This window comes from Streptopelia decaocto (genome assembly GCF_964273445.1).
Source record: "Streptopelia decaocto genome assembly, chromosome: 7".
NCBI lineage: Eukaryota > Metazoa > Chordata > Aves > Columbiformes > Columbidae > Streptopelia > Streptopelia decaocto.
Genome location: NC_138661.1, coordinates 5,015,995 through 5,039,108, shown reverse-complemented (window position 1 = coordinate 5,039,108; position 23,114 = coordinate 5,015,995). Strand labels below are relative to the sequence as shown.

At 47.5% G+C, this 23,114-nt stretch overlaps 2 protein-coding genes across 2 annotated transcripts in view; one reads left to right on the top strand and one right to left on the bottom strand.

Moving 5' to 3' along the window:
* Positions 1 to 13,946, top strand: part of GPR137C (G protein-coupled receptor 137C) — a 32,132-nt gene extending 18,186 nt beyond the window's left edge. The window contains exon 7 of the mRNA XM_082058195.1: positions 13,441 to 13,946. Coding sequence (XP_081914321.1) covers positions 13,441 to 13,468 — 28 coding nt within the window. The 3' untranslated portion in view covers positions 13,469 to 13,946. The remainder of the gene's footprint in view (positions 1 to 13,440) is intronic.
* On the bottom strand, positions 737 to 22,777 carry ERO1A (endoplasmic reticulum oxidoreductase 1 alpha). The gene is made up of 14 exons (XM_082058196.1): positions 22,540 to 22,777; positions 15,233 to 15,352; positions 13,967 to 14,050; positions 12,288 to 12,326; positions 10,981 to 11,057; positions 10,816 to 10,889; positions 10,206 to 10,326; positions 8,914 to 8,987; positions 6,528 to 6,620; positions 4,262 to 4,508; positions 3,489 to 3,558; positions 2,959 to 3,045; positions 2,302 to 2,435; positions 737 to 1,146 (listed from the first exon to the last, which is right to left on the bottom strand). Exons 1-14 carry the CDS (start codon positions 22,648 to 22,650, stop codon positions 1,086 to 1,088), a joined length of 1,392 nt encoding a protein of 463 aa, XP_081914322.1. The 5' UTR covers positions 22,651 to 22,777; the 3' UTR covers positions 737 to 1,085.
* Between the last annotated feature and the right edge of the window lie 337 nt (positions 22,778 to 23,114).

Below are 23,114 nucleotides of genomic sequence, written 5' to 3'. Positions count from 1 at the left end.
GATCTGGAGTGCATGGTGCATCTTCCTGCACAGCAGCACCTGCCCCCACATGCATTTTTGGGGGCTCTGGGGTAAAAAGCAGCTTAGGGCTGGGCTGTGGGTGTCTTCTATGGCAGTGCTGACCACATTTGAGCCCGTCTCCTTTGCCCTGGTTGCAAAGGCGGATGGTGTAATCAGGGCTGGCTCTGTCTCTGTGGCACCCAGCTGGCAGCAGGGATGGGGTGTCACTCCTTTGCTATGGGGGTGCGGGGGCTGTGCATGGCCCAGGAGGGCCCCCCTGCCCTGCCACAGCCATTCCCTGTCCTACTTCCCTGGCTGCTTGTCCTTGGAGTGGCAAAATTCAACTTCAGCAGCTGAGCAGCTCTGTGCTGCCCCTAAGGAGCAGCAGCCCTGCGGTGGGCATGTCCTTTTCCCTTCTTAGCCCCAGCGTGAGACAAGCAGGTCCCTAAAGAGGCTGAATGTCAAGTAGCAGAGTTCCTCCAGCGTGCTGCTGCTTGGGACATCTCCTCTTGCAATCACCAAGGAAGCGATGACCAAAGCTTACAACACTGCATCAGCGCAGCACAAACCATCACAAGCAACCTGTTGCCACAAGAAAGTTGTGCGAGGAAAAGGAAGCCGCCTTTGTACAACAGCAGCTCTGAGGCTCCTATAATCCTTTGCAGGTTTTTCTTATGCAGCAGAAAGTTCACATTGAGACAAGGGAGGAGCTGGTTGGAATCATGGAGCAGACAAGGAGTTTTCCTCACCTTTATTCAGTGTCACAATTCTTTCCCTACCTCCAGCTTCTGAAGGCAAAATATTACACCACTATTTGAAAGTTATTCAGAATGATCTTTCAGTATATAAAATAAACTTTACATATAGTCTCCACTTTTATACAAAAAGAAAATAGCTTTTTTTTTTTTTCCCCTCTTGTACAAAATATTTGTCATCAGCAGGTTACAGATTATCAGCCGGGAACAGGAGGTCCAGCAAGTGGTCTTCACCATGGAGTGGCTGCCAGTGTGATGGAACGATGGTGTTTGTCCATTTTTAAAGAGTAAAAGCAGTAAAACTTTAAGTCTCTCTTTTCTCCAGTGAATTCACCGCATAGTTCGTAACATGTTCCTGAAGTTTTCCAGTTCTCTAACGCTTGTTGAAATCCTGCGTGTAAAGAAAGCAAAAGGGAAACATTAGAGCAATGAATGCATCACACCTTATTTAAAATTCAAGAGAAAGGGGCTGCTATCAAGTGAAGCTTCAAGGAGCTTTGAGGAAGAGAAAATTTGGAATTTCAGCTAAATTAGGCTGTGGTTACAACCAGGCCCTTCACTAATTTCACAGATTTTTGAAGTAAACACTGAGAAACATGGCAGAACAAGATGGTACAGAGAGCTCAGCAGTGATCAGACAAACCCATTAACTACAGGTCCAGAAACACACCATAATATTACCAGCTGTGTGGCAAACCGCAGAGTCTCTGTGCAATATAAGCTCGTTTCTTCTGAAGGATTTTTTTGGTTGTTTGGGTTTTTTTGATTGGTTGTTTTGTTTTTTTAATCTCCTGCCTCATGCATAGATGAGGCTCTTAGGGACATGGGTTAGAGCTGGACTTGGCAGTGTGAGGTTAATGGTTGGACTTGATCTTAAAGGTCTTTTCCAACCAAAATGATCATAAGATTTTCCTGCTGAATGTCTCCAGGGTAGAGTTTTAGCTGGGCAGCAGAAAATCCTTTGTAAAAACAGTTTGCAGGAACTCCAGGGTCTGTGAACACCACTGAGCAGTAATGTATAACCAAAGGGTCTCGCAGTCTCCTCTCCCCGCTAAAGGCCTCATTAGCCTCTTTTTCTGCCCAAAACTCCACATCCAGTGCTCTGCAAGGGCTGGACAGATGGATTCCTGTTCAACCAACCGCTGCAAACACATCTGGGTAGAAAATGCTGGAAGTGTGAAGCCTAAAGGAGAGCTCTGAAGTGAGAACAGAACAAGAACAGCAACTCTTGTCTGGGGACAATGTGCTCTGAGGACAGAGTCACAGTTTCTTAAAAAAATTTAAAAAAAAAATCACAAATTCTTTATATTTTAATACAAAAGCTTCCCTGAATCCCTCATGGAAATGTCAAGTATAAAGAAGTTGTTTAATATTGTTCCAACTGTTGCACTCAGCATCATCTGACATTTGAAAGCCTCTTTATGAGCCACTATGATCAGAGCAGGAGTTAACACCGGTTTGCTGACAAGAACTGCCTGTTTAACCTTAAATAGGATGTAACAACAGCAACTTGTGTAAAAATAGAGGAAAAGAATGTCAAACTAACCTTCCGAAAGCATTAAATATGGCAACGATTTCTTGTCTTGTCAGCTGGAATCCATAGGAGGGGCCACTTTCAGGTATATTTTCTATCAGTTTTTCAGAGAAGAGGATCTTGAGCGCCGTACCCAAGCCCTGCGTCTGTGCGTGACAAACAAGATCATTCAGTAGCGGGGAGACATCCAGGGCCTGACTCACACGTTTAACTTGACTTCCCTTCATCTTTGCAAGGATTCCTGTTGACATCATCTTAACAAAGCCAGGCTTGGATTTCACTTAGCACAGCTCAGAGAAGGGCGCAGAACAGCATCAGGACACTCGAGTGTCACTGCAGAACTGCCCAGCAGAGGCTTCAACCATGTGTAAAATTCAGTGCAGATCTCACACTCCCAATTTTAGGGCACCCAGATGCTCTGCGCCCCCTCCCCTCTCTTTGGGAGCAGCTGTAGAAGGTTTAACCCAGTTTTCAACTGCAAAAACAACTGCTGCCAGCCCTGGCAAGCTGGAATCAACACGCTGCATCCTGCTGACCGGACCAGGAAACGATCCCAGCAGCACCGACCTGTATTTAGGAGCTGACCAGTATGTATGAACCACATCTGCACACCAGAGTCCCATCAGATGAGGTGCTGCAGACACGTCCCCAGCTCCCGACAAAGCTTACCTGCAACTTCCCCCACAGGCGACATTTAAAGCAGCCAACACAGTCCATTATCTTAGAAATATTTTTAAAGTGTAGCTTAAATTCCTCCTAGGGGAAAAGACAGTAGAGTTGATCGTGATTATGCGCTAATTGTGACTTCTTCTGTGTCTTAATCCAAATCCAATAATGGATTGAGGTTCTTAGAGACGTGGGTTAGTGCCAGTTAGGTTATAGTTGCACTCGATGATCTTATGGGTCTCTTCCAACCAAAATTATTCTAGGATTCTATGATTAATCCTGGACTTTAGGCTAAATTCAGTGGGACTGAGGGAAATGCTTCCTAAAGCGGGAACCCCCACTCTCCTTCAGGCACACCCTGTGATCTGTGGTTACCCACCAGCACCCCAACCATTCAGAAAGCAAAATTAATTGGAAATACCCGATACCTTGCACATACTGGGGTCCCTTTCAGATCTCCTATTATCCCAGAAGCACACCTGAAAATACCCTTCAGGTACCAAATGCCCCAAAGGGAAGGACTGGCCAGTTACCTTTAGTTTAGCAGCTTCTTTTTTATTCCCTGCAAACAATGAGTTTTCATCGAAATGCAGTGGGAAAGACCTGAAATAGAATGAAAAGAGTTTTATCTCTGCACAGCTGATTTGTACAGCTGAAGCATCTGGTTAAGTGAGCAGATGAAACTACGAGGTGTTAGGCATTGGACATCTCTAGATGTATTTTAAGTCAAGCTGCTTGTTTCTTAAATCTCTTGGAGACTTTCAATTTTAGCTTGCATCTCACTTTAGAGACATTTTCAGCAATCACTCTGTGGTTTCTAAGCAATTGTAGCCTGTTTTCTAACAGACATAAGCACTGAGAGCATGGGAGCGTGACAAGATAAATTCAAACATCGATCACATTAGGAGACACTCATTTCTATCTGGTTCCAGTATCTTCCATTCCTATTACTCCAAACTCTGCCCAATAGCCCAAACCTCTGTTACAAACAGGTTTAAGACTTTTTTCTAGTTTAAAACACACTGGTATTCCACAGATGAGTCAAACAGGTAACCAATTTCGGGGCTGACACAGAGGCAGTTATTAAATTCAACTCTGCTAAATCCAAATGGCTGCCTAGACTATTAAACCGTGGGTTTAATTACCCTGGTTTGCAACTTGAATACAGATACCAGTGTGTTCCCAGCGATATTACCCTACTGCATAAATCACACTGTTTCACTATAGGAACAAACCCAGAACCCGCCTTTCTGGGTGCTTTAAGTCAAAGGTTAAGCACACTCAAGGGTGGGAAGAGGTTAATTACTTGGCCAAATGAAGAATTTCCAGCAATTTGTTTTTCATTTCCGTGTCGTGACTTTTATTGCCCGTGTAGAGCTGGAAACCTGGGCGCTCGAAGAAGGGCAGCACTTTGGAAAGTGCCCGCAGCTCAATCAGGTAGAGAAAATACAGGTTCTTGAGTCTTCGGGGACCTTCTCCTCTGGTGACGACTTCATCAAACCTCTGCTGGAACTCGGTAACGTTGGGGCCCCATTTCTTCTCTGACCAGGTATCTGGGAGAATTTAAAAAAACAACAGCAAAATACCTGAGCAGGGAGATCCAAGCTGTATAATAGTCACAGCCCTTTCACGAACCACAAATTGTTCAGGAGTCAAAAGACCGAAGATTTATCTAAACTCAAACCCCAACAAATGCAGAATTCCTGCAGACCTTTGTCAGTTGGTTTAAGACACCACCCAGGCTTCCAAGCAAAAGCTAAAAATGGATGCTGCTCATTTTAAATTTTAAAATTAGATCAGTTGAAGAGTTTCTCATCAGTCAGGCTGAGTGTTCCTGAGAGCAAATAGTGCGGGTCTCCCGATGTCATCACCCTGGGATGCAGCGTGAGGACAACAGGCTCAGAATCTCCCTAATGACCAGGGACATCTTAAGAGAATTAATTCCTTCTGTTGTGGAAATGCAAGAGAACAGCAGCAGCCAAGGATCACAGAGACTGACCTCTATTTTCCATTATCAAACCCACAAGTTTCACAAAGAATGTTTGCTCATCCTATCGGGTACTTTATATAATATTAAGTATGTAGTGGAAGATGTAACACAGTCACATGAAGTCGGTGTATAAAAATGAAAAACCAAATGGCAGAAGCTTTATCTTCTAAATCACCAGTGGATAACCAGCCCAGCAGGAATGGGCTCCCGTCCAGCTCCCAGCTGAGGTCAACTCTGCACGATGTGCTCACAGCAACTGGAGATGGGAAGCCCTGCATGGATGCAGCTGAGGAACATCATCTCAGAGCAGGGATCATCTGGAGATGATCCTGTTCAGCCTGGAGAACAGGAGCTGAGGGAAGACCTTCTGATCTCTGAACTGCCTGAAAGGAGCTTGGAGCCAGGGGGGTCGGGCTCTGCTCCCAAGGAACAAGCGCCAGGAGCATGGGAAACGGCCTTAAGGTGCACCAGGGGAGGTTGAGGTTGGATCTTGGGAACAATTTCTTCCCAAAAAGTGTTCTTGGGCATTGGAACAGGCTGCCCAGGGCAGTGGTGGAGTCACCTGGAGGGGTTAAATAGATGCAGAGATGAGGTTCTCAGGGACATGGGTTAGTGCCAGGGCTGGGTTAGTGGTTGGACTCGATATTGAGAGGCTTTTCCAATCAAAATGATTCCATGATTCTGTGATTCTGCAGCCTTTCCCAGCAGAACGCGTCCCTTTCTACACAAGCCAAGCAAAGACACACACTTGGCTGTCTGTAACCAACCGTGTTTTCCTAATCCTCTCTGCAATCCCAACTCATCTCTTGCCTTTGATGTTTCTGCTGTTATTCTATCTCCCAGCTCTAACATGGACTAACTCACATTGAGGTGAGGCCTACATGGGCTATAGAGACTCAAACACAATTACTAGGTTAAATCTAAATTACTTACCCAAACAGCTCTCTCTAAATCTGTACTCGATTTTTGTAAGCTTTAGCAGAATAAAGGTGGTAGATTCAGTCCACAGGTACCACTCAAAAGTACCACAACTAAATCCTTGAGGAAATCAGTCAGAACCTGCATCCCATGGCCCTTGGCCACACAAGATGCACAAATCATGTTTTTACATCGCCCTAAATGTTCAAGCCCAGGGCTGAAATTTAGATTCTTCGGATAGCTACTTATTGACAAAGGGACACAAAGGAAATGGAATATGGAAATGGATCAAGCATCTTGGAAAAGCACCGCTGAGCACTTCACAGTCTGGGTGAGATTGTTGCTAAACTGATCATCCTAATGCCAGGATAGGAAGGGATGTTCTCAATATGCAGTTAGAAACCCACTCCAAAATAACCTCGGAGCAAGAACAGAAGGAATACGCACTGGAAGTCTTGGTGCAGAGCACCAACCAGCCATTTTCAAACCTGAAGGCACATGGTAGCTGCACTCCCGATTCTGTTACACAACCTGTGTGCTGGGGGGGGGAAGCGAAAAGCACAGAAACAGGCCTGGACGCTGCTGGAACTGGAGTTTAGTGGAACCACAGAAGTGCCAATTTAGGACAGACGCAGAGGAACTAAGGCAGAAAAGCAGCATTTACCTTGTAAAAGGTACCTGGCGCTCAGATGGATGTTGATGCTTGCATGCAGACCAGAAATGAGCTTGTAGAAAGCTCTTTTCTCTACACAGACACCTGAAAAAGAAATGAGCACTTCAAGATACTGAAAGCATGCATTGAATTCCCCTCTCCTGGCTGTCAAATCTAATCCCACCTGAGCACGGCCAGTAACTCCCACCCACTCCCCAGCCTTTCAGCCTTCAGCCCAGGAAGAGCAACCGAGTTTCAGGAAAAATAATTACCTTTCAGCCACTTGTAAAACGTCTGCCCTGGGAACAAAAGGCAAACAAGCACATCAGTTTGAGATGCCTTACAGCACCGGGAGGGCCTTAACACACCATGTCGTGTTTTAGGCCACTTCTTTCGGAGCAAAACAGGATGATACGCCAATGAGACAGGGTGGCACCTGATGCCACCTCCAAGGAGCCCCCAGAGAACCTCTGCCCGCTCCCGTTCACAGAAGCGGGGAGAGGAGCCTTAGAAGAGCATGAAAATAGTTCTCCCCCTGCACCCTTCTGACTGATGCTTCTGTGACACGGTGTGGCAGCAGCTAAACATATTCGTGGTCGTTCCCACCCACCTCAGCAAGGGCTGCAGAACCGCATAGTGTAGGGGGAAACAAGGATCATGGATGGATTGCTTTTCTCCTCTGGCCAGGGTGGGGAGATTGGTATTTTTATTAAAAATAAAAGAGTGCAAGTGAGCGTGTACAATCACAAAAGTCAGTGTTTCACCTACCCGCTGCTACTTGAAAGTAATCTGAAGAATACAAATATGGATTTGGAGATAATCTGGAGACACAGCCGTGCCATGTACGCAGCCCTCCCCAGCTCTTACCAGCTGCCAGAGTCTTCTCAAAGCTCCAGCCTGAAAGCTGCTTTCTCAGTAACAACAAGCCATGGAAAAACACACATAGAACCCCCGTTCCCTGAAGGCTTAGGACACTTCAGTGATGGCCTTCAAATAGGACTTATACTCTTAAAAACCTGTTGGTGCTTTTTAAGAGCTTCACACAAGGATGGGACAGGGAGCTCAGAAGGGCCTCCCCAAAGGAAACACAGCAGAATTTCAAGACAACTTCTGATTTTGCCCAACCAGGTGTGTTATCTAATGGTACAGCTTGTGACAGCAAGATAAAGACACTACATTTGTTTCTGTTACCAGTAAAAACAGAGTGCCACTTACCTCCATCATCTCCTGGTCAAAACAAAGCACGAGTGGTGAAGGGAGAGAAAAGATGAGATAAAAATTACACATGACCAGAATTAAACTCCAAACCACAAACATTAAGATCGCCCTGTTAATGGGCTCTGACAAGAGAACGAGCCTCTCCAGCGTGTTCCAAACACAGAAAACATAATCTGACTGCAGCAGTGGACACAGCAGATGAGCAACGCTCCTGAATAACCTGCCCAATGCAGGAGGGATCAGTATTTGCAAAGGAAGCAAAGCCACCACGGAGCTGAAGCAGAAAACAAGGGACACCAGTGTCCACCTCTGCCAGAGATCTCCTGTGTGACCTCTGACAGGACACTCAAACACCCCAGCTCTCATTCCTGCAGTTTATTAATTGCTTGCAGCAACTCTGGCAGGTTTCAGGTCAGATTCTCTATTTTCACGTTCTCCTGCTTCCTCACCTGCAAAACAGCAATTCCACCCTCTCCCCGCAGCGTCCCTGGATTATTTCAGTCAGATCTTGCCCTAAAGAACTGAGGTGGTCAGGGGGAGCGCCGATATTTTAAAGGACACTGCTGTTATTTTAAAGCACACTGTACATTTCCTGCACCGGTGCTGCTCCTGAAGTGCCAATGCTTTGCACCAGGGTCAAAGGCCGGGGGAAAGCACCTCCACAGTTTAGGGAAAACCAAGAGACAGCCCTGGATGGCGCTCAGGTCAAATGAAGAGAGATTGATGATGCTCTAGACAGGACAGCAGGAGACATGGGGTCTCCTAACAGCCGTGGGCAAGAAGCTCTTACATTTCCAAAACCCTTCCCTAGTTTTATTTACATACTTAGCCTTAGTCTCTAGGGCAGAGTTTCTCTTACTGGATGGTTTCCCCAGAGGATCCCAGCCAGGTTCTTATTTCAGTCCATACAGATGGTTTGGCATTGCCAAGCATAGAAACCAGCGACCAAGGAAGAGCTCAGGGTTCAGACCTGCTCCCAGTCCCTCCAAAGCTCACATTTCTTCCAGGAACGGAGGATCAGCCTTAATTTCTCCATGCTGGATGCTAGAAAGTCACACTTCCAGGTGCCTTTGCATCAGCCATAAAATTCTACACTTGATCAAAGAGCTACAACATATTTCTCATTCAGTAGCAGTAGCTCAGAGAACATTTACTGTTCCTGGAGCTAGGATCATAACACTGCTAAACCACTTAGCGAGATAAAGAAATGTCTCACCTCTACCAGATGCCAAAGGTCTTTTTACATTCTGAGGCCTACAAGAAAAAAAAAATCATTTAAATAAGATATGTAAATAAGCGAGTGGCTCCTTGCTGTGCAGAAACACAGCACAGCAGAAGTAGTTACTGTGTAATAGTAATGCTTCTCTGCAGTCAAATAGCCTAAGGAGATCTAAGAACCCCTTCCGTGCTCAGCTTTGCTTAGACAGGAAAGGTGTAGAACAAAATGTGGCCGCCTCTTTTTTTTTTATTATTATTTTTTAAATTCTTTCTTTAGAAAGAACACCCAGGAAAACTCAAGTGTCTACTGAGGTGCTAGTGGACATTATCCCGTGGCCTTGGCACAACATGGTATGCTAGTATGAACAGGGAGGAAATCACTAGAATTGTAGAGTCATTTTGGTTGGAAAAGACCTTTAAGACCATCGAGCCCAACCATTAACCCAACACTGCCAAGTCCATCACTAACCCATGGCCCTGAGAACCTCATTTATGTGTTTGTTCAACCCTCCAGGGATGGTGACTCCAGCACTACCCTGGGCAGCCTGTTCCAATGCCCAAGAACACTTTTTGGGAAGAAATTGTTCCCAAGATCCAACCTCAACCTCCCCTGGCCCAACTTGAGGCCATTTCCTCTGCTCCTGGCGCTTGTTCCTGGGGAGCAGAGCCCGACCCCCCCCGACTCCAAGCTCCTTTCAGGCAGTTCAGAGATCAGAAGGTCTCCCCTCAGCTCCTGTTCTCCAGCTGAACCCCCAGGTCCCTCAGCCGCTCCCATCACACTTGTGCTCCAGCCCCTCACCAGCTCCGTTCCCTTCTCTCAACTCGCTCCAGGAAGCTCAGAGCAGGCAGGACTACAGCCCAGTGCCCACCAGCACTGTGCCTCAGCCCCAGGGGTACCCCCAGCCGACTTCACACTGCACAGAATGGGCTGAGCTCCCCTCACCAGTGCATTGCCCAGGGGGACACGACCGCGCACCCAGGACCACGTCACACAGAGACGCGCAGCCCCTGCCAGGCTGCTGTCTCACCACATTGGGAAGCTGCAGCGGGACAAGCTGTGGGACAAAGAACAGCTGGGGGGGCTCAGGGGGCAGCCACACAGCCCATCCCCTCCTGTCACAGCCCACACTGTACCAGCATCACAGCACAGACGGGGGACGGGGACTAACAGAACAGTTAAAGCACATGCAGCCCCTCTGCAAAAAAAAATTCAGCGCCTTCAGGCTGGTGGAATCTGTCTCCCAAAGCACCTACTTGAAGCAGTTTTCTTCGTAAATACTGTTCCAAATTTTCCAGGCATCTGGTCCTTTGTAGCCAGTATAGCGTTCAGGATTCAGGAGTAAATCCACGTATTCCGCATCAGGAGAATAGATGTCTGCGAAGCAGAGTGCTGGGTCAGTGACAGAAAAAACTTCTGAAGGAAAAAGTCATCCTCCAAGGCTGATCCAGCCACCCCTTCGCATACCAAACAGTCTTCCCAGCAGAGAGACCGGCTCATCCCTCTCCAGAGAGGCAGGTGCATAATATTTGCTGCACACCAACCCACTGCAGCAGGGTGCAGCTCACCGGCCTTCAGAGCTATCGGAGCGCGAGGCCGCTGGTGGCAAAGCAAATTCTGAGCACGCTCCATCCAAACTGCTAACTTGCTAAGCACGGCAAGAGCCTGACCAGCAACGAAGCTTCATCAGAAATACTATATTTGCATTGTATTTTCAAAATATCGAGGGCAGGGGGTGTGGAAAAGAGGAAACAAAATGCTAGATATGCTCCAGGCTTGCTGAAATATTACACATTGGCCTTGAAGTTCTGCAGAGGTGCTTAAAATCCCATTAGAAGGCTTGTCAGATCAAACAGGTCCCCATACCATCAGCTTCGCAGAAGCTGTCTGAAGAGTCGTCGTGCCGTGTCCACTGGAGCACTGCCTGCTGGGTTTCCTCGCTGCAAACAAAGTGGAAAAGGACCATCAGAAAGCGGCACTAATGCTGGTATCCTTCGAGGCAAGTAAGGTTTATGGATAAAGAAGTCAAACCTCAAAGAGCCATCAACAGCTCCAAGTCTCTTGGCTTCTTCACATTCTTCAGCAAGGTTATTGGCCTCTTCTGAATACTGGGTTGAAAAACAAAGGGTTGCGGAGAGAGGAAGATTAAAAAGCAGTTTTTCTACTGTTATAATTCTGCCTTTAATCCACTAGCCAGTTGAAGTCAGAAACACTTTTATGATTCATCCCGCCCTATATTTCCACAGGGTGCCTGCAGATACCCAGAGGTTCAGGCAATTGTGGTGATTGTTGAGGGACTGCCAGCAGCCCCTGGCACTGCTGCAGGAGCATTTTGTGCCTGAGGACATTTGCTTTTGGAGACCTTGTGGCAGTTGCACATCCCCCTGAGATCCAGAGCCTTCAATGGGGCACTTGATGGCTCCTTAGCACCTTTTGTGCCCCACTGTGCCTGTCCCCACCTACACATCTAGGGTGGCACCAAGGTGCTGACAGTCACATCCTCCCCTACCCCGGGGCAGGGTGACTTCACCTCCGCCAGCTGGTGGGGCAGGACCCTTGGTCAGTTGACAGGTTCCTCAACAAAGGAGGTTCCCAGAGAAGCTGAGAAGCTTCTGGACCATGTTGTAATGCCCACAGCCAGATCTGACCAGGCTATAAAATGGGGTCCCTGTCAAAACCCCCCTTCGAGTGACCTTCTTGGAGCATCGGGTCTGTTAACGGGAGCCCTCCCCTTAGACTGGGACGCTGCCTAAGGAGACTTTCCATGATTGAGAGCACCTCAGCTCCTCACTTGTGTGAGTGGTTGTTTACTGGATATACCCTTGAACGAGTCCTCGCCTAATCCAGGCAAGTGATTATTTCTTGTGGGTCCCCTGGAGTCAGAGGGCTCTGGTTTTGTTTCTTGTGAGTGTGTGCATGCACACTGTGGATCCTCATTATTCTCATGTTGTTGTACCCCAATAATCTCCTCAACTGATAACCAAACCTGTATTTTATGTTCTCAGAGTTCTAAATAATTGTATAAACCCTGTTTCTAGTTGGTTTATTGGCTATAATTTCCGGCTAGAATAAAATCTGTTTTGGAACTTGTTGTCCACCTAAAGTTGACTTTTGGGGTGCCTCTGTGACAGAGTCTCCTAAAATGCTCTACATTAGTGGGAGGGAATACCTGACCTCAGGGCAGCCACCTCTTTAGCACACGCCAAACACTTGAAGGGGCTAAAACTTCATCTTGACAAATGCTGCCCATCTGATTAACACGGCTTTTTGGCTTTTATCAGCTGCAGTGACACAAACTGGTCCGTAAAGCAGCGTCATTTGCACCCCAGCACACCCACCTTGTAACTTGCAGCTCTGATTCCATCAGGGACTTTGTCCTGAAAGACAAAATTGAGCATCTGCTACATCTGGGGCTGACGTGGCCTTTCAGCCTGATCTTGGAGAAAGATTAGGAAGGTTACCGCAGTTTCTAGAAGTTAGAAAGCAAGCAAAGCCCTCAGCTTCGCTTACAACACATCCAATTTCTGGCTCCTCCACAGCCTAAGGTTAAGCAATATTCTCGGGTGCTTTATCCTGATTTTTCGCAAGACTCTTCTGCAAAGGTCAGCAGCCTTCCAGGTTCTGTTTTGCTTACCCAAGCCTGAGGTTGGGGAAGCCAATATAAACTTCAGAGGAGCTGGAGCTGCCTCCGATCAGCTGATGTCTGTCTGCCGGCGATGCCAGCGCTCCATTTAAAAACTTTAACTTAAAACTTCACTTTTACCACTCAATAGCGTAATGTCAGGCTTGCCAGCCCCACACACAAGGCAATCAGGCCCTAATACTCCTCAACTTCCATTTCCTCCATCAGTAGGAAGGCAATAAGACCACTTCTGCGCTGCAGGAGCAAATGCTATGATGGCCAACAGCACAGGAAGAGAAATATTAAGCAGTGAAAATGAGTTATTTTTGTTACTTTCAGAATGAAACGGACCCAAATCAAAATAATTAAAACCAGCAGCAACGCAGTCAGTTCTTAAAATAAGGACAACTTCTAACTACTACTACTAACGTAATTGTAACATTACTCCTTTGCATTGGTCATAATCATTACCAGAAACATCCTTTTTGAGGAAAAAAAGTATTTAAACAAAATGTAGGGTTATTTCAGTTGGGAATTAAAAAAATCATCACTCTATTTTGAGTCCACAATAGGTGATATTTGAAGACCAGGGAAGGAAAGGACACTTGTGTGACAAGTAGGGTAGTTGATGGGAGAGAAGACAGAGAAATTCAACATACATATCAGAATTTATATAACAAGTGATGCCCACGCACACCCCCATACCAGATCATGTCAAGATACCATATCAGCTTTGATATTTACGTCAGGTTACCACGGAGTTAGCAGGTGAGGGGGACAGACACCTGCTTCAACGCAACCCATTTGGAATTACAGGTGAAAATAAACCAAGTTCTCATTCACTCCCTTTCTGTTCCCCTTCTTTTCAGGCAGACACCTGCACTCAAGGCGTTTTAGCTCAGCGAACAAAACCCTTTTGTCCGGGATACAGGGACAAGAGCGTTTGCTTTTGTACTGGGAAACAGAGGAAAGCGCCTATTCAGGTAAAGAGAGAGGGCTGGAAGGGGCCTGGTTGGATTTATCAGCCAAACCAGCAAATCACATGGGCCAACAGTTTGAATATCCTGGCAACTAACACAAGAGGCACCTCTTGTAACAACAGATTTGCCCCAAAAATATGTCACAGATACCAAAAATGAAAGAGGGACCGTGAGAAGTTTTTGGCCATTCACAGAGGGTCAGGTATTAAAAGCCTAGCTTTTAATTATTTAACATTCCTTTAATGTTCAGAATTTAGCATTTCTGTCTCTCTCGCAGATACCAGAAAGCTCCATCACAGCCACAGTTTTGCTCTAGTTACAATAACGAGAAAATCCAGTCACTTGCCTGCTTCTTCCTCTTGGTCTGCAAAAGCCAAATGTGGAAAAGAGGCAAAAGAATGAATTTAGTACTTACAGATGGGCAGGGCTTTACGGCGCAGTCTCTCATTCCACAGTGACTGTTGTCATCCCAAAAAGGACAAGGTTTCTGCAGGTTTACCTACAAATAACACATTATCCTATTAGATGTTTCCTCCACGCGATCAAGCCAACCTTCCGCACCACAGTTCACCAAGACTCATCTTCGGCGCCTCGGTGCAAGACTTGAGATAACAACAAAACTCAGAGCAAGGCTGAGCGCAGGGAGAGTGGAAACAGATGGTGTTATTTATCGTAAACAAAGTTGATCACGCTCATTCAATCGTCTCTCGTACGAGATGGAATTTTGCTCACTTCATGAACCTCGGGGATGGTTTGCTCCTCGTTTATTGAATTTCTACCATCCTCCTCTGGCCAGAGCCCAGGTCTTCTGCTGTCAAGTCACCTTTTGGGCTTGATGGGAACAAATAATCGCTTGGGGTTTACCAGGCTATCACTCATGTCCTTGTTATCAATACAGGTTATTCTTGTAATCTTTGCTTTGTTTCTTCTTTCACACAGACATCTCCATTTATGCTTCATTCAGATCAATCTTAACATTTCTGTTATAAATCCCAGTACTGGAAAGGGAGACAACATTAACTTCTACAACAAATCCTGGTCTTGCTTTTCTGTGAGTTGGTATCAAGTATCCTTTTTCCAAAACAACAGTTAACAAGACTTTGTGGGTTTTGTGGAGATGGGGAGCACAGAGAGGCAGCTCTACGCCAGTAATCTTATATATGGATCTGTTCTAATTTGCAGTGAGGTTTGAAACTTTCTAAACTGTTCTTACAGAAGAAGAAATACTTGTTTTTGTCTGCAGAAACAATCAGGCAACAGTCGCTCTTCAGAATCCACCTAATGACAATGGTCTGGCAGCCACCAATTCACCTGAACGTCTGGTGACTAAACCCCCTTTCCATGTCAATGGGAAGACACTTAAGAACACTCAAGTTACAAACTGTGGATCTCCAGCCATCAACATTTTGGAGCAACAGCTAAACAAAATAAGTCATTTCATTGGTCTACCACTAAAGGTCTTAAGAGGGAAAAACACATTTAAAAATAAATTAAAATTGTGCATCTTCTTAAGATTCTCCTGATAACAGAAGAGTCCCACTTACTGACTGCACCCTTGACAGATCAGGATTAAAATGCGGGTGTCTGATTTTTAAAGATTCACAATCACATCAAGGGAAATTAAAGAAATAAAACAACAGCAGCACACGAAATAAATACAATTTTTGCATGAGAAAATTACCTTGTAGTATCTAAAATAGTCACTTCCCAGAAGTTCATTCAGTCTAGGAAAGAGTTTGTAGTTGTTGAAGGCATCGATGGTTTCTACATCACAGGTGCAGTCATCTAAGTGACCAGTAACCTGTTGGATAGAAAAGGACAACCCAATGTGAACAATTTAGCAGTACTTTTTAACATTGCAGACAATAAAACAACCCATAATTTTATTTCATTTTACCAGTGAGTCCACTAGTTAAGTTTAATTGGAATTAAATAACATTAAATCAGATTGTGCTGAACTGGCAGAGTACTTTTGATGTATCCTTTAGGGTGTGTCCTGTACTTGTGGCTTGGGAGCAGGGAGTTTTTTTTGGCAACACTTTTCCCAAATAAACACACATTGATATATCAGAATTCACTGATGTCAGAATGACAGACATCAGATGGACACTTCCATCTCTTTAAAAAGCAGAGATGGCAGATACATTCAACTGCACCATGTCACACACATACACAAAACACATGGCCCTTGTCCACATATCAGACACAACCATATTATATATATTATACGGATATGGGCGGCTGTAACAGCTGTGAGCCTCAGGGTCTCTTCCAACCCAAATGATTCTATGAAGAAGTCCATCACTCCTGCAGGATGGCACACAGGTGAGAGCTGCCCTTTGCAAAAGGGCCCAGTTCAGCAATAATAACGCTACTGGCAGATTACAGCACTCACAGAAAGCCCTTGTTAACCAACCGTGCTGCAGCCACGTGTTTGATTTAATCAGAGCCACAGCAACCGCCACGGCCTCTCGCCTGGCAGAGCCATTTGGCAAGAAAACATTTGTTCCGAATCTGATGCAGGAAGCCAATACTTCTTGCATCATCCCAAACAACTCACCAAGCTGTGTGCGAGCCCTGAAGACAAACAACAAAGCAGCAGCACAAACCCAGCTCTGGCTTTCTGACACGTAGATGACTGTCTGGATGACAAAGCTGCACAGCACACAAGTAGTTTTGCTTCCCCCACACCCCCTGATGAGTACTTGGGGAAATCACCCTGGCCAAAATCAAGTGTTACTACTCATTCACTCCCAACAGCACGCCAGGGATTTTTCCTGGATGTTGATATAACAACACAACACGTGGCAAGCTGCCATTCCCCAGTATAGGATAAAACTGGGTTTTAAGATCAGAGAGTTGTTTTAAATCAATATTATTGATTCATGAAGCAAAGAACAGGATGCTTGCCACAGTTTCTGATAAGAAACCCTCTTGCCGCTTCTGTCCCAGAAAGCCTACAAAATTCTGGTAGCAGACAGGACAGAAATTATTATTATTATTATTATTACTACATACAAACACAAAAAAAAGAGGCATGTGAGAAATATGAGCCACGTGCATTTCCAGAGAGCCCTCAGATAATTCAGGAAGAACTACACATCAGCTTAAATAAAACCCTGATAATTAGTGCTGTAGAAACGAAGCTCCCTGCCCTCCTTCCGAGAAGGAAGGCAGAGATGGAGCGCTTGCCCTCAGAGCACAGAGTCACACACAACGGGAAAGGGAGGAGAAAAATAGCTTGGATTAAGCATAAGAGCACCTTAAAGTCAAGTGCAAGTCTTTCCCCACCACCCTGCACAGAGGAGGGAGGAATCCAGGCTCTCAAACCTGACCGCTCCGTACTAGGAATCGGTATTTTGCAAACAGCTTTTTTCGAAAGGGCTTTGGTATTTTGTACTTGGCCACACTGATCTAAGGGGGAGTGAAGGGAAATCTATCAAACCATGTCAGAACGCCCTATTCCACAATTTGTTAAAACACTTTATTTGGAGGCTCGCTTCTAGTTCTTCTGGTTGCATTGAGGCCCACTGCCTCATCCTCACGTATGCGCCATATTCCATCAGGCACTTTGCATAGTAATGAAGATTAACAGCAGAGCAATTAAGCTTTCCACTAGCCTGAATCATCCTCGTAAAAAACAGACGCAATTTCCTAATCCAGTTACCCAATTTAAAGCTGTTTCAAAATTTTAAAAACAATCAACCCACAAAAAAAAAACCCCAAAACAGTACTTGGTTGTTTCTATTTCCTGGAAACATGGCATCTTCTGAGGCACACAGCTTATAGACCAGGTCTAAAAGTGGCCTACAAAAAGGATAATTTGTGGATAATCTTCAGCTGCTCTCTGTGTCCACACTGGACAGACATGTCACTGGAAGGGAATGACAAGGCCTCAAGTGAACCATTTGCACCGGGCCTGTCTTTGCTACATCCAGCAATCAGTTCAGGCCAGAATCGATCCGGCGAAACGTTATTCTGAAAATGATCCAGGGTGAAGCACTGCACGTGCTCCCACAATATTCAGGAGTAGATATAGGTCCTACTTTGGAGATCTCCAAATATCCACTGCTCGATTTAGAAAAGCCACAATGCCACTGTAAACATGCGTGTGGGAGCAGCACAAAGGGGAAGCTCTGGGGACAACTCAAGTGCTGGTTAAGCCAGAGGGAAAACTTTCTCCAAGGATTTCAGTCAGACTGTGCAGAAATGGGCAATTTTCCTGGGCTGCATGTGGCAAACAAGGTATCGCTGGCCTGCTCCCCTTCTGGCTCTGCCTCCTATGCCACCGAGCTGCTGAGAACAGCTCAGCCAGGCCCAGTGGCATCACCCGTATGTGCCCAGCCTAGAAGAGCTCACAGCCAAAGGTGTATAGATGACAGCACCAAGGGCCAAGTCCCTCAGAGACCCAGATCTAAGCCCCAGTGATGCCACCACCAAATGGCACTGACCCGCTTTGAGACACAGAGAAGCGGGCAGGACAGGGTGAGGGGAAACGGGCACAGACTGAAACACAGGAGGTTCCATCTGAACATGAGGAGAAACTTCTTTGCTGTGAGGTGCCAGAGCCCGGCCCAGGCTGCCCAGAGCGGGTGTGGAGTCTCCTTCTCTGAGACATTCAAACCCGCCTGGACCCCCCTGTGTGATCTGCTCTGGTGATCCTGTGTGAGCAGGGGGGTTGGACTGGAGGATCTCCAGAGGTCCCTTCAACCACAACCACTCTGTGATTCTATATCAGATCACTTGGCAGATCTTCACCACAGAAGTTCTCTCTTGCTCCATGACCACGTGCCACCCCAGAATCTGTTCTTTCAGCCCTCTATCCAGCCAGAGACTCTCTTGTTTTGAACTTCAATTCCTGCTGTCACAGCAGTTGAGCTACAGCCCGCGTCAAACACACCTTGCAACGGGTGGTGCCATAAAACACTTCCCGCCGCTCCTCCCTGAAGTATTTATCTACATCTTCACCCTGTAAAAACTGGAACAGTTGTTTAAGATGGAACATAAATTGATCTGGTCCCAAACATGCGCCATGTGCTTGCTGGCACCGGTGAATCACTGAGCCGCGCAATGGGCTGCGCTCCACGCAGCCGGGGTGTGAGACCCACGGGCAGGGCTGGGGACAAGGTGCAACGGAGCTGCCGGGACAGACGCGACACAAGCGGCTCCGGCTGCTGAGCCAGCATGACGAAGGCGTTTTGCTGGCACTCAGTAACAGCCACTCTCAGTTCCTTAGTGCCAATGTACCCACCTGTGTACATAACACAGGTTGAAACACCAGCACACATGGACTCTGCAACAAAACCCCTTGGGTTCGGCCTTCACTTCATCTTCCTTCAGAAGCACAGAATCGTTTTGATTGGAAGAGACCCTCAAGATCATCGAATCCAACCATCACCTAACTCTAGCACTACCCCATGTCTCTGCAAACCTTGTCTCCGTGTCTGCTCAACCCCTCCAGGGATGGTGACTCCACCACTGCCCTGGGCAGCCTGTTCCAATGCCCGACACCCCTCTCTGGAAAGAAATTGTTCCCAAGATCCAATCTAAACCTCTCCTGGTGCAATCTGAGGCCATTTCCTCTTGTCCTGTCACTTGTTACCTGGGAGAACAGACCAATCCCCTCCATGCTCCAACCTCCTTTCAGGCAGTTGCAGAGAGCAGTAAGGTCTGCCCTCAGCCTCCTTTACCTCCATCCCAGCTCCTGCCAGTCTGCTCCCCCCGCACCGCTGGTCTGTCTCTTCCCACCTCCTTTGGCTTCCCCCAGTGTCACAGAAATGTCCCCAAGCAGTGGATTTAGGGCTTTCTTCTCTTGCTTTGGGGTCTATCCCAGACCCGTACACCATCTACTGCCCAGCTGGGCGGGAAAGAATCACAGAATGATTTGGCTTGGAAGGGACCTTCCCAGCTCCCCCAGTGGCCCCCTGCCATGAGCAGGGACATCTTCACCAGCTCAGGGTGCTCAGAGCCCCGTCCAGCCTGGCCTGGGATGTCTCCAGGGATGGTTCATCTACCACCTCTCTGGCCAACCTGGGCCAGGCTCTCACCACCCTCAGGGCCAACAACTTCTCCCTCATATGTAGCCCAAATGTGTGGCTCTGCCTGCCTGCAGCACTCAGTCCAGGTCTCCTGTTCATCCTCACCAGCACACTTGGAGCAAGCAGCTGGCAGCCAGGTGAGGACGGTCATGCCCAGCATCTGCCCTGGAAGCAGTACATGCTGGCCTAGATGCTTTTTCCCTCTTTATCTTTTGCCCAGAAAACAAGGACTGGGGCTTCTGGAGCTCACACAGAAGTAAACTCCGCACAGGAGCCTCAGGACGGGGTTAAACCAAGTGCTGTCAGATGGCACCTGCAAGCATCTGCCAGCCAAGAAGGATCTGCAGCTGCTCTGCCCTTGGAAGCCACCTCCTGAGCCACCCCGCAGAGATGGGGAGCTGCACGAGCTATGAATCCCTGCCCCGAAGGCGGTGGGGTGAACACCAGCTCTACAAGAATGCAAGAAAGTCTGTTGAGGTAACAAGGAGGTAACTCTCAGTGCCCAGACTGGCCACAGAAACACCCCCAAGGGAAACCAGCCCTCAAACCTCCTCAAAATCCCAGCCTGCCAAACACATGCAACACATCCTTAACGCAGCGACATCAGTCTGTAAATAGAAAACGAGCAATAACTACTAGGAATATGGAGAATTGATTCATAGCTGACTAAAGCGTTAATGCAAACAGGAGTATCTGGCTGGGGGACAAGCTGTCTGTAAAGTTTGAGGGAACTCTGATACTGAAATGTTATTCAGCGCTAATGAGACAGATTGGAAAGCAGAAACATTATGTGAAACTTCAGTGTTTTTTAGTAACAGATGGAGGTTTCTAATAAAAGTTTCAGGAGTGGTTAGCAACCTCTCCAAGCAAATTAAGAGCTAAAATAATAGTAAAAAAAAAAATAGTAGGTGAGGCATTGCTCTAATAGTGCAGACAGACAAGAGCACAACGCCCATTCTGGAATTATGGCCTGGTAAGTTAGTGCTTGAAATAGTGTTACAGCAAGTGTTCTCAAAAGCAGCCCTTGTCAACTGTCCCAACACGGGCTGATGGAGAAACCAAAGCTGTTCCATTCACCCTGTGTCAAGGCTTCCTCATCAGACAAGCCCATGAGATAGCAAGGGATGGTTCACAGCAGGAAACCAAAAGCTACACCCAGGCTTTCAAGTATAGAAACAAAGGAAGGTAAAACATACCATTTAAGGCTTACCCTATAATTTATTTGGTGATAAATAAAAACCACCATACCAGCTCCACACAAGATGATCAGCAGGTTATTTTTCCATAAAAAAAGATGAGGCAGCCCTCCAGTGTGTTTTTAAAAGGGTTAAAAGGTAAGTTAGGCTGAGAAATGCTGCCCTACATAACACACTTTCCCAAATGCAATAAAGCCTGGAAAAAGTCCTGAAGGTGAACATTTGTGCTGAAAACCAAAGCAAAGCATAGGTCACCACATAAACAAGAATCGCGTTGCAACAAACCAACAGCGTACAAAGTACAATGCCAGTTCCACATACCCAAGGAAAAAAGCTTGCGAGCCATTAATATGCCAGAATGTCAGTTCATTTAGCAGTTAAGGCTTCTTATCCTACACCACACTCCTGGCTCAGGCTTCAGTCCTCAGGAGACAAGCTTCGCTGTTAAGTGTGAAGCATATAAACAAAAACACTATAGAGATATAGAATCAAAATCTGTGCTTTTCAATTCTTTATCGGCACAGCTTGTGTATATCATCTCCACATGAAAATGAAGCATCAAGAGCCACCCAGGAGGCAAAGCCAAAGCCCAGCACACAATTACATTTTCTTTCTCCACTCTCAATTTCTGACTCACGTTTAAACACTAGAATTTCAATTCAGCGAGAGTAGGTTCTGCAATAGCTTCCTTTTTGAAAAAGCAACAGAAATAAGCACTGAATACATCCTACCATCTTCATTCCTTGATCTCGCCAATGTGCTTGTGCAAAGCCAAGTCAAAAGGAATCTGCATGGTGACCGTTCCCCCAAATCCAGCTGCTTGGTTTGATCTCTCGGCTGACTATAGCCGGTTCTCTCATTGCTGTACACCAACACAAGATGCACCAAGTGCGGCAGGACTGCGTGGTGTATCAGCAAGGAGAACTAACCCTGGAAGAGCTTTAACGAGCAGGGCAGCCCAGCTCAGCCCTGGGCATGGCAGGGTGGCTGGTGCTGTTGCAGCCACGCTCTGTCCTGGACAGCGGAGTCGGGAGGAACAGCACGGCAGAGCTGCAGGAGCAGAGAGGAGGCAGCTCCCGGACATTTTAGTAACGCGCATCCCTGCAACATCAGACGAGATGCACCTGGGTGGTTTGAGAACTGCTCCTGCAGCTGGAAGACCTTTCCTGCCAGGGGCAGGGAGTGAATATGGGTAAGAAGGCAAGGAAGAGGGGATGCTCAGCAGGCATAGAATCATAGAATGGTTTGTGTAGGAAGGGACTTTCCCAGCTCATCCAGTGCCACCCCTGCCATGAGCAGGGACATCTTCACCAGCTCAGGTTGCTCAGAGCCCCGTCCAGCCTGGCCTGGGATGTCTCCAGGGATGGTTCAGCCACCACCTCTCTGGCCAACCTGTCCCAGTGCCTCACCACCCTTACTGCAAAAATTTTTTTCCCCATGTCCAGCTTGAATCTCCCCTCCTTTAGTTTAAAACCATCAGCCCTTTAGCAGGCTCTGCTAAAATCTGTCCCCATCTTTCTTATCGGCCCTTTTTAAGCACTGAAAGGCTGCAATAAGGTCTCGCCGGAGCTTCTCTTCTCCAGCTGAACACCGCAGCTCTCCCAGCCTGTGGAAGGGCAGAAGTCCCCTTTGCTCCAAGCACCTCCCAGCAGCCTCACTGAGGCACCTGCACCCCGCGGTGCTCACAGGAGCGTCCCCAGCGCCACGCAAAGAAGCCGCCGCCGCCCGCGCTGTCCCGTCCCCGCAGCCCCCACCTGGCAGAAGCAGCGTCTCTCGGCCGCGCCGGGCGGCCCGCGGGGCAGCACGGGCAGCAGCAGGACGGCGAGTCCCAGCGCCCGCAGCCCCAGCCCGCTGCCCGCCGCCATCTCCCCGGGCCGGCACCGCCGCCGCCGGCTGAAGAAGCCGCGTCCCGAACCGCCCCTCGCCGCGGGGGAGGCGCGGCCGCTGCCGGGTACGCTCCGCTCCGCACGCAGCCGGCCCGGAAGAGCGGCCCGTTCCCCGCAGGGTGACTCACCCGAGCCGGGACGCGGTGGCTCTGCGGGGGGGTGGGGAAACCCGTGTGCCTGCGGTGCTGCGTCCTGCTCTGGGTCCTCAGCACAGGACAGACATGGACCTGCTGGAGAGCGGCCAGAGGAGCCACAGGAATGACCCGAGGCTGGAACAGCTCTGCTGGGAGGACAGGCTGGGAGAGTTGGGGTGTTCAGCTGGAGAAGAGAAGCTCCAGGGAGACCTTATTGTGGCCTTTCTGTGCTTAAAAGGGGCTGATAAGAAAGATGGGGACAGACTTTTTAACAGGGCCTGTTGTGATAGGACAAGGGGTGATGGTTTT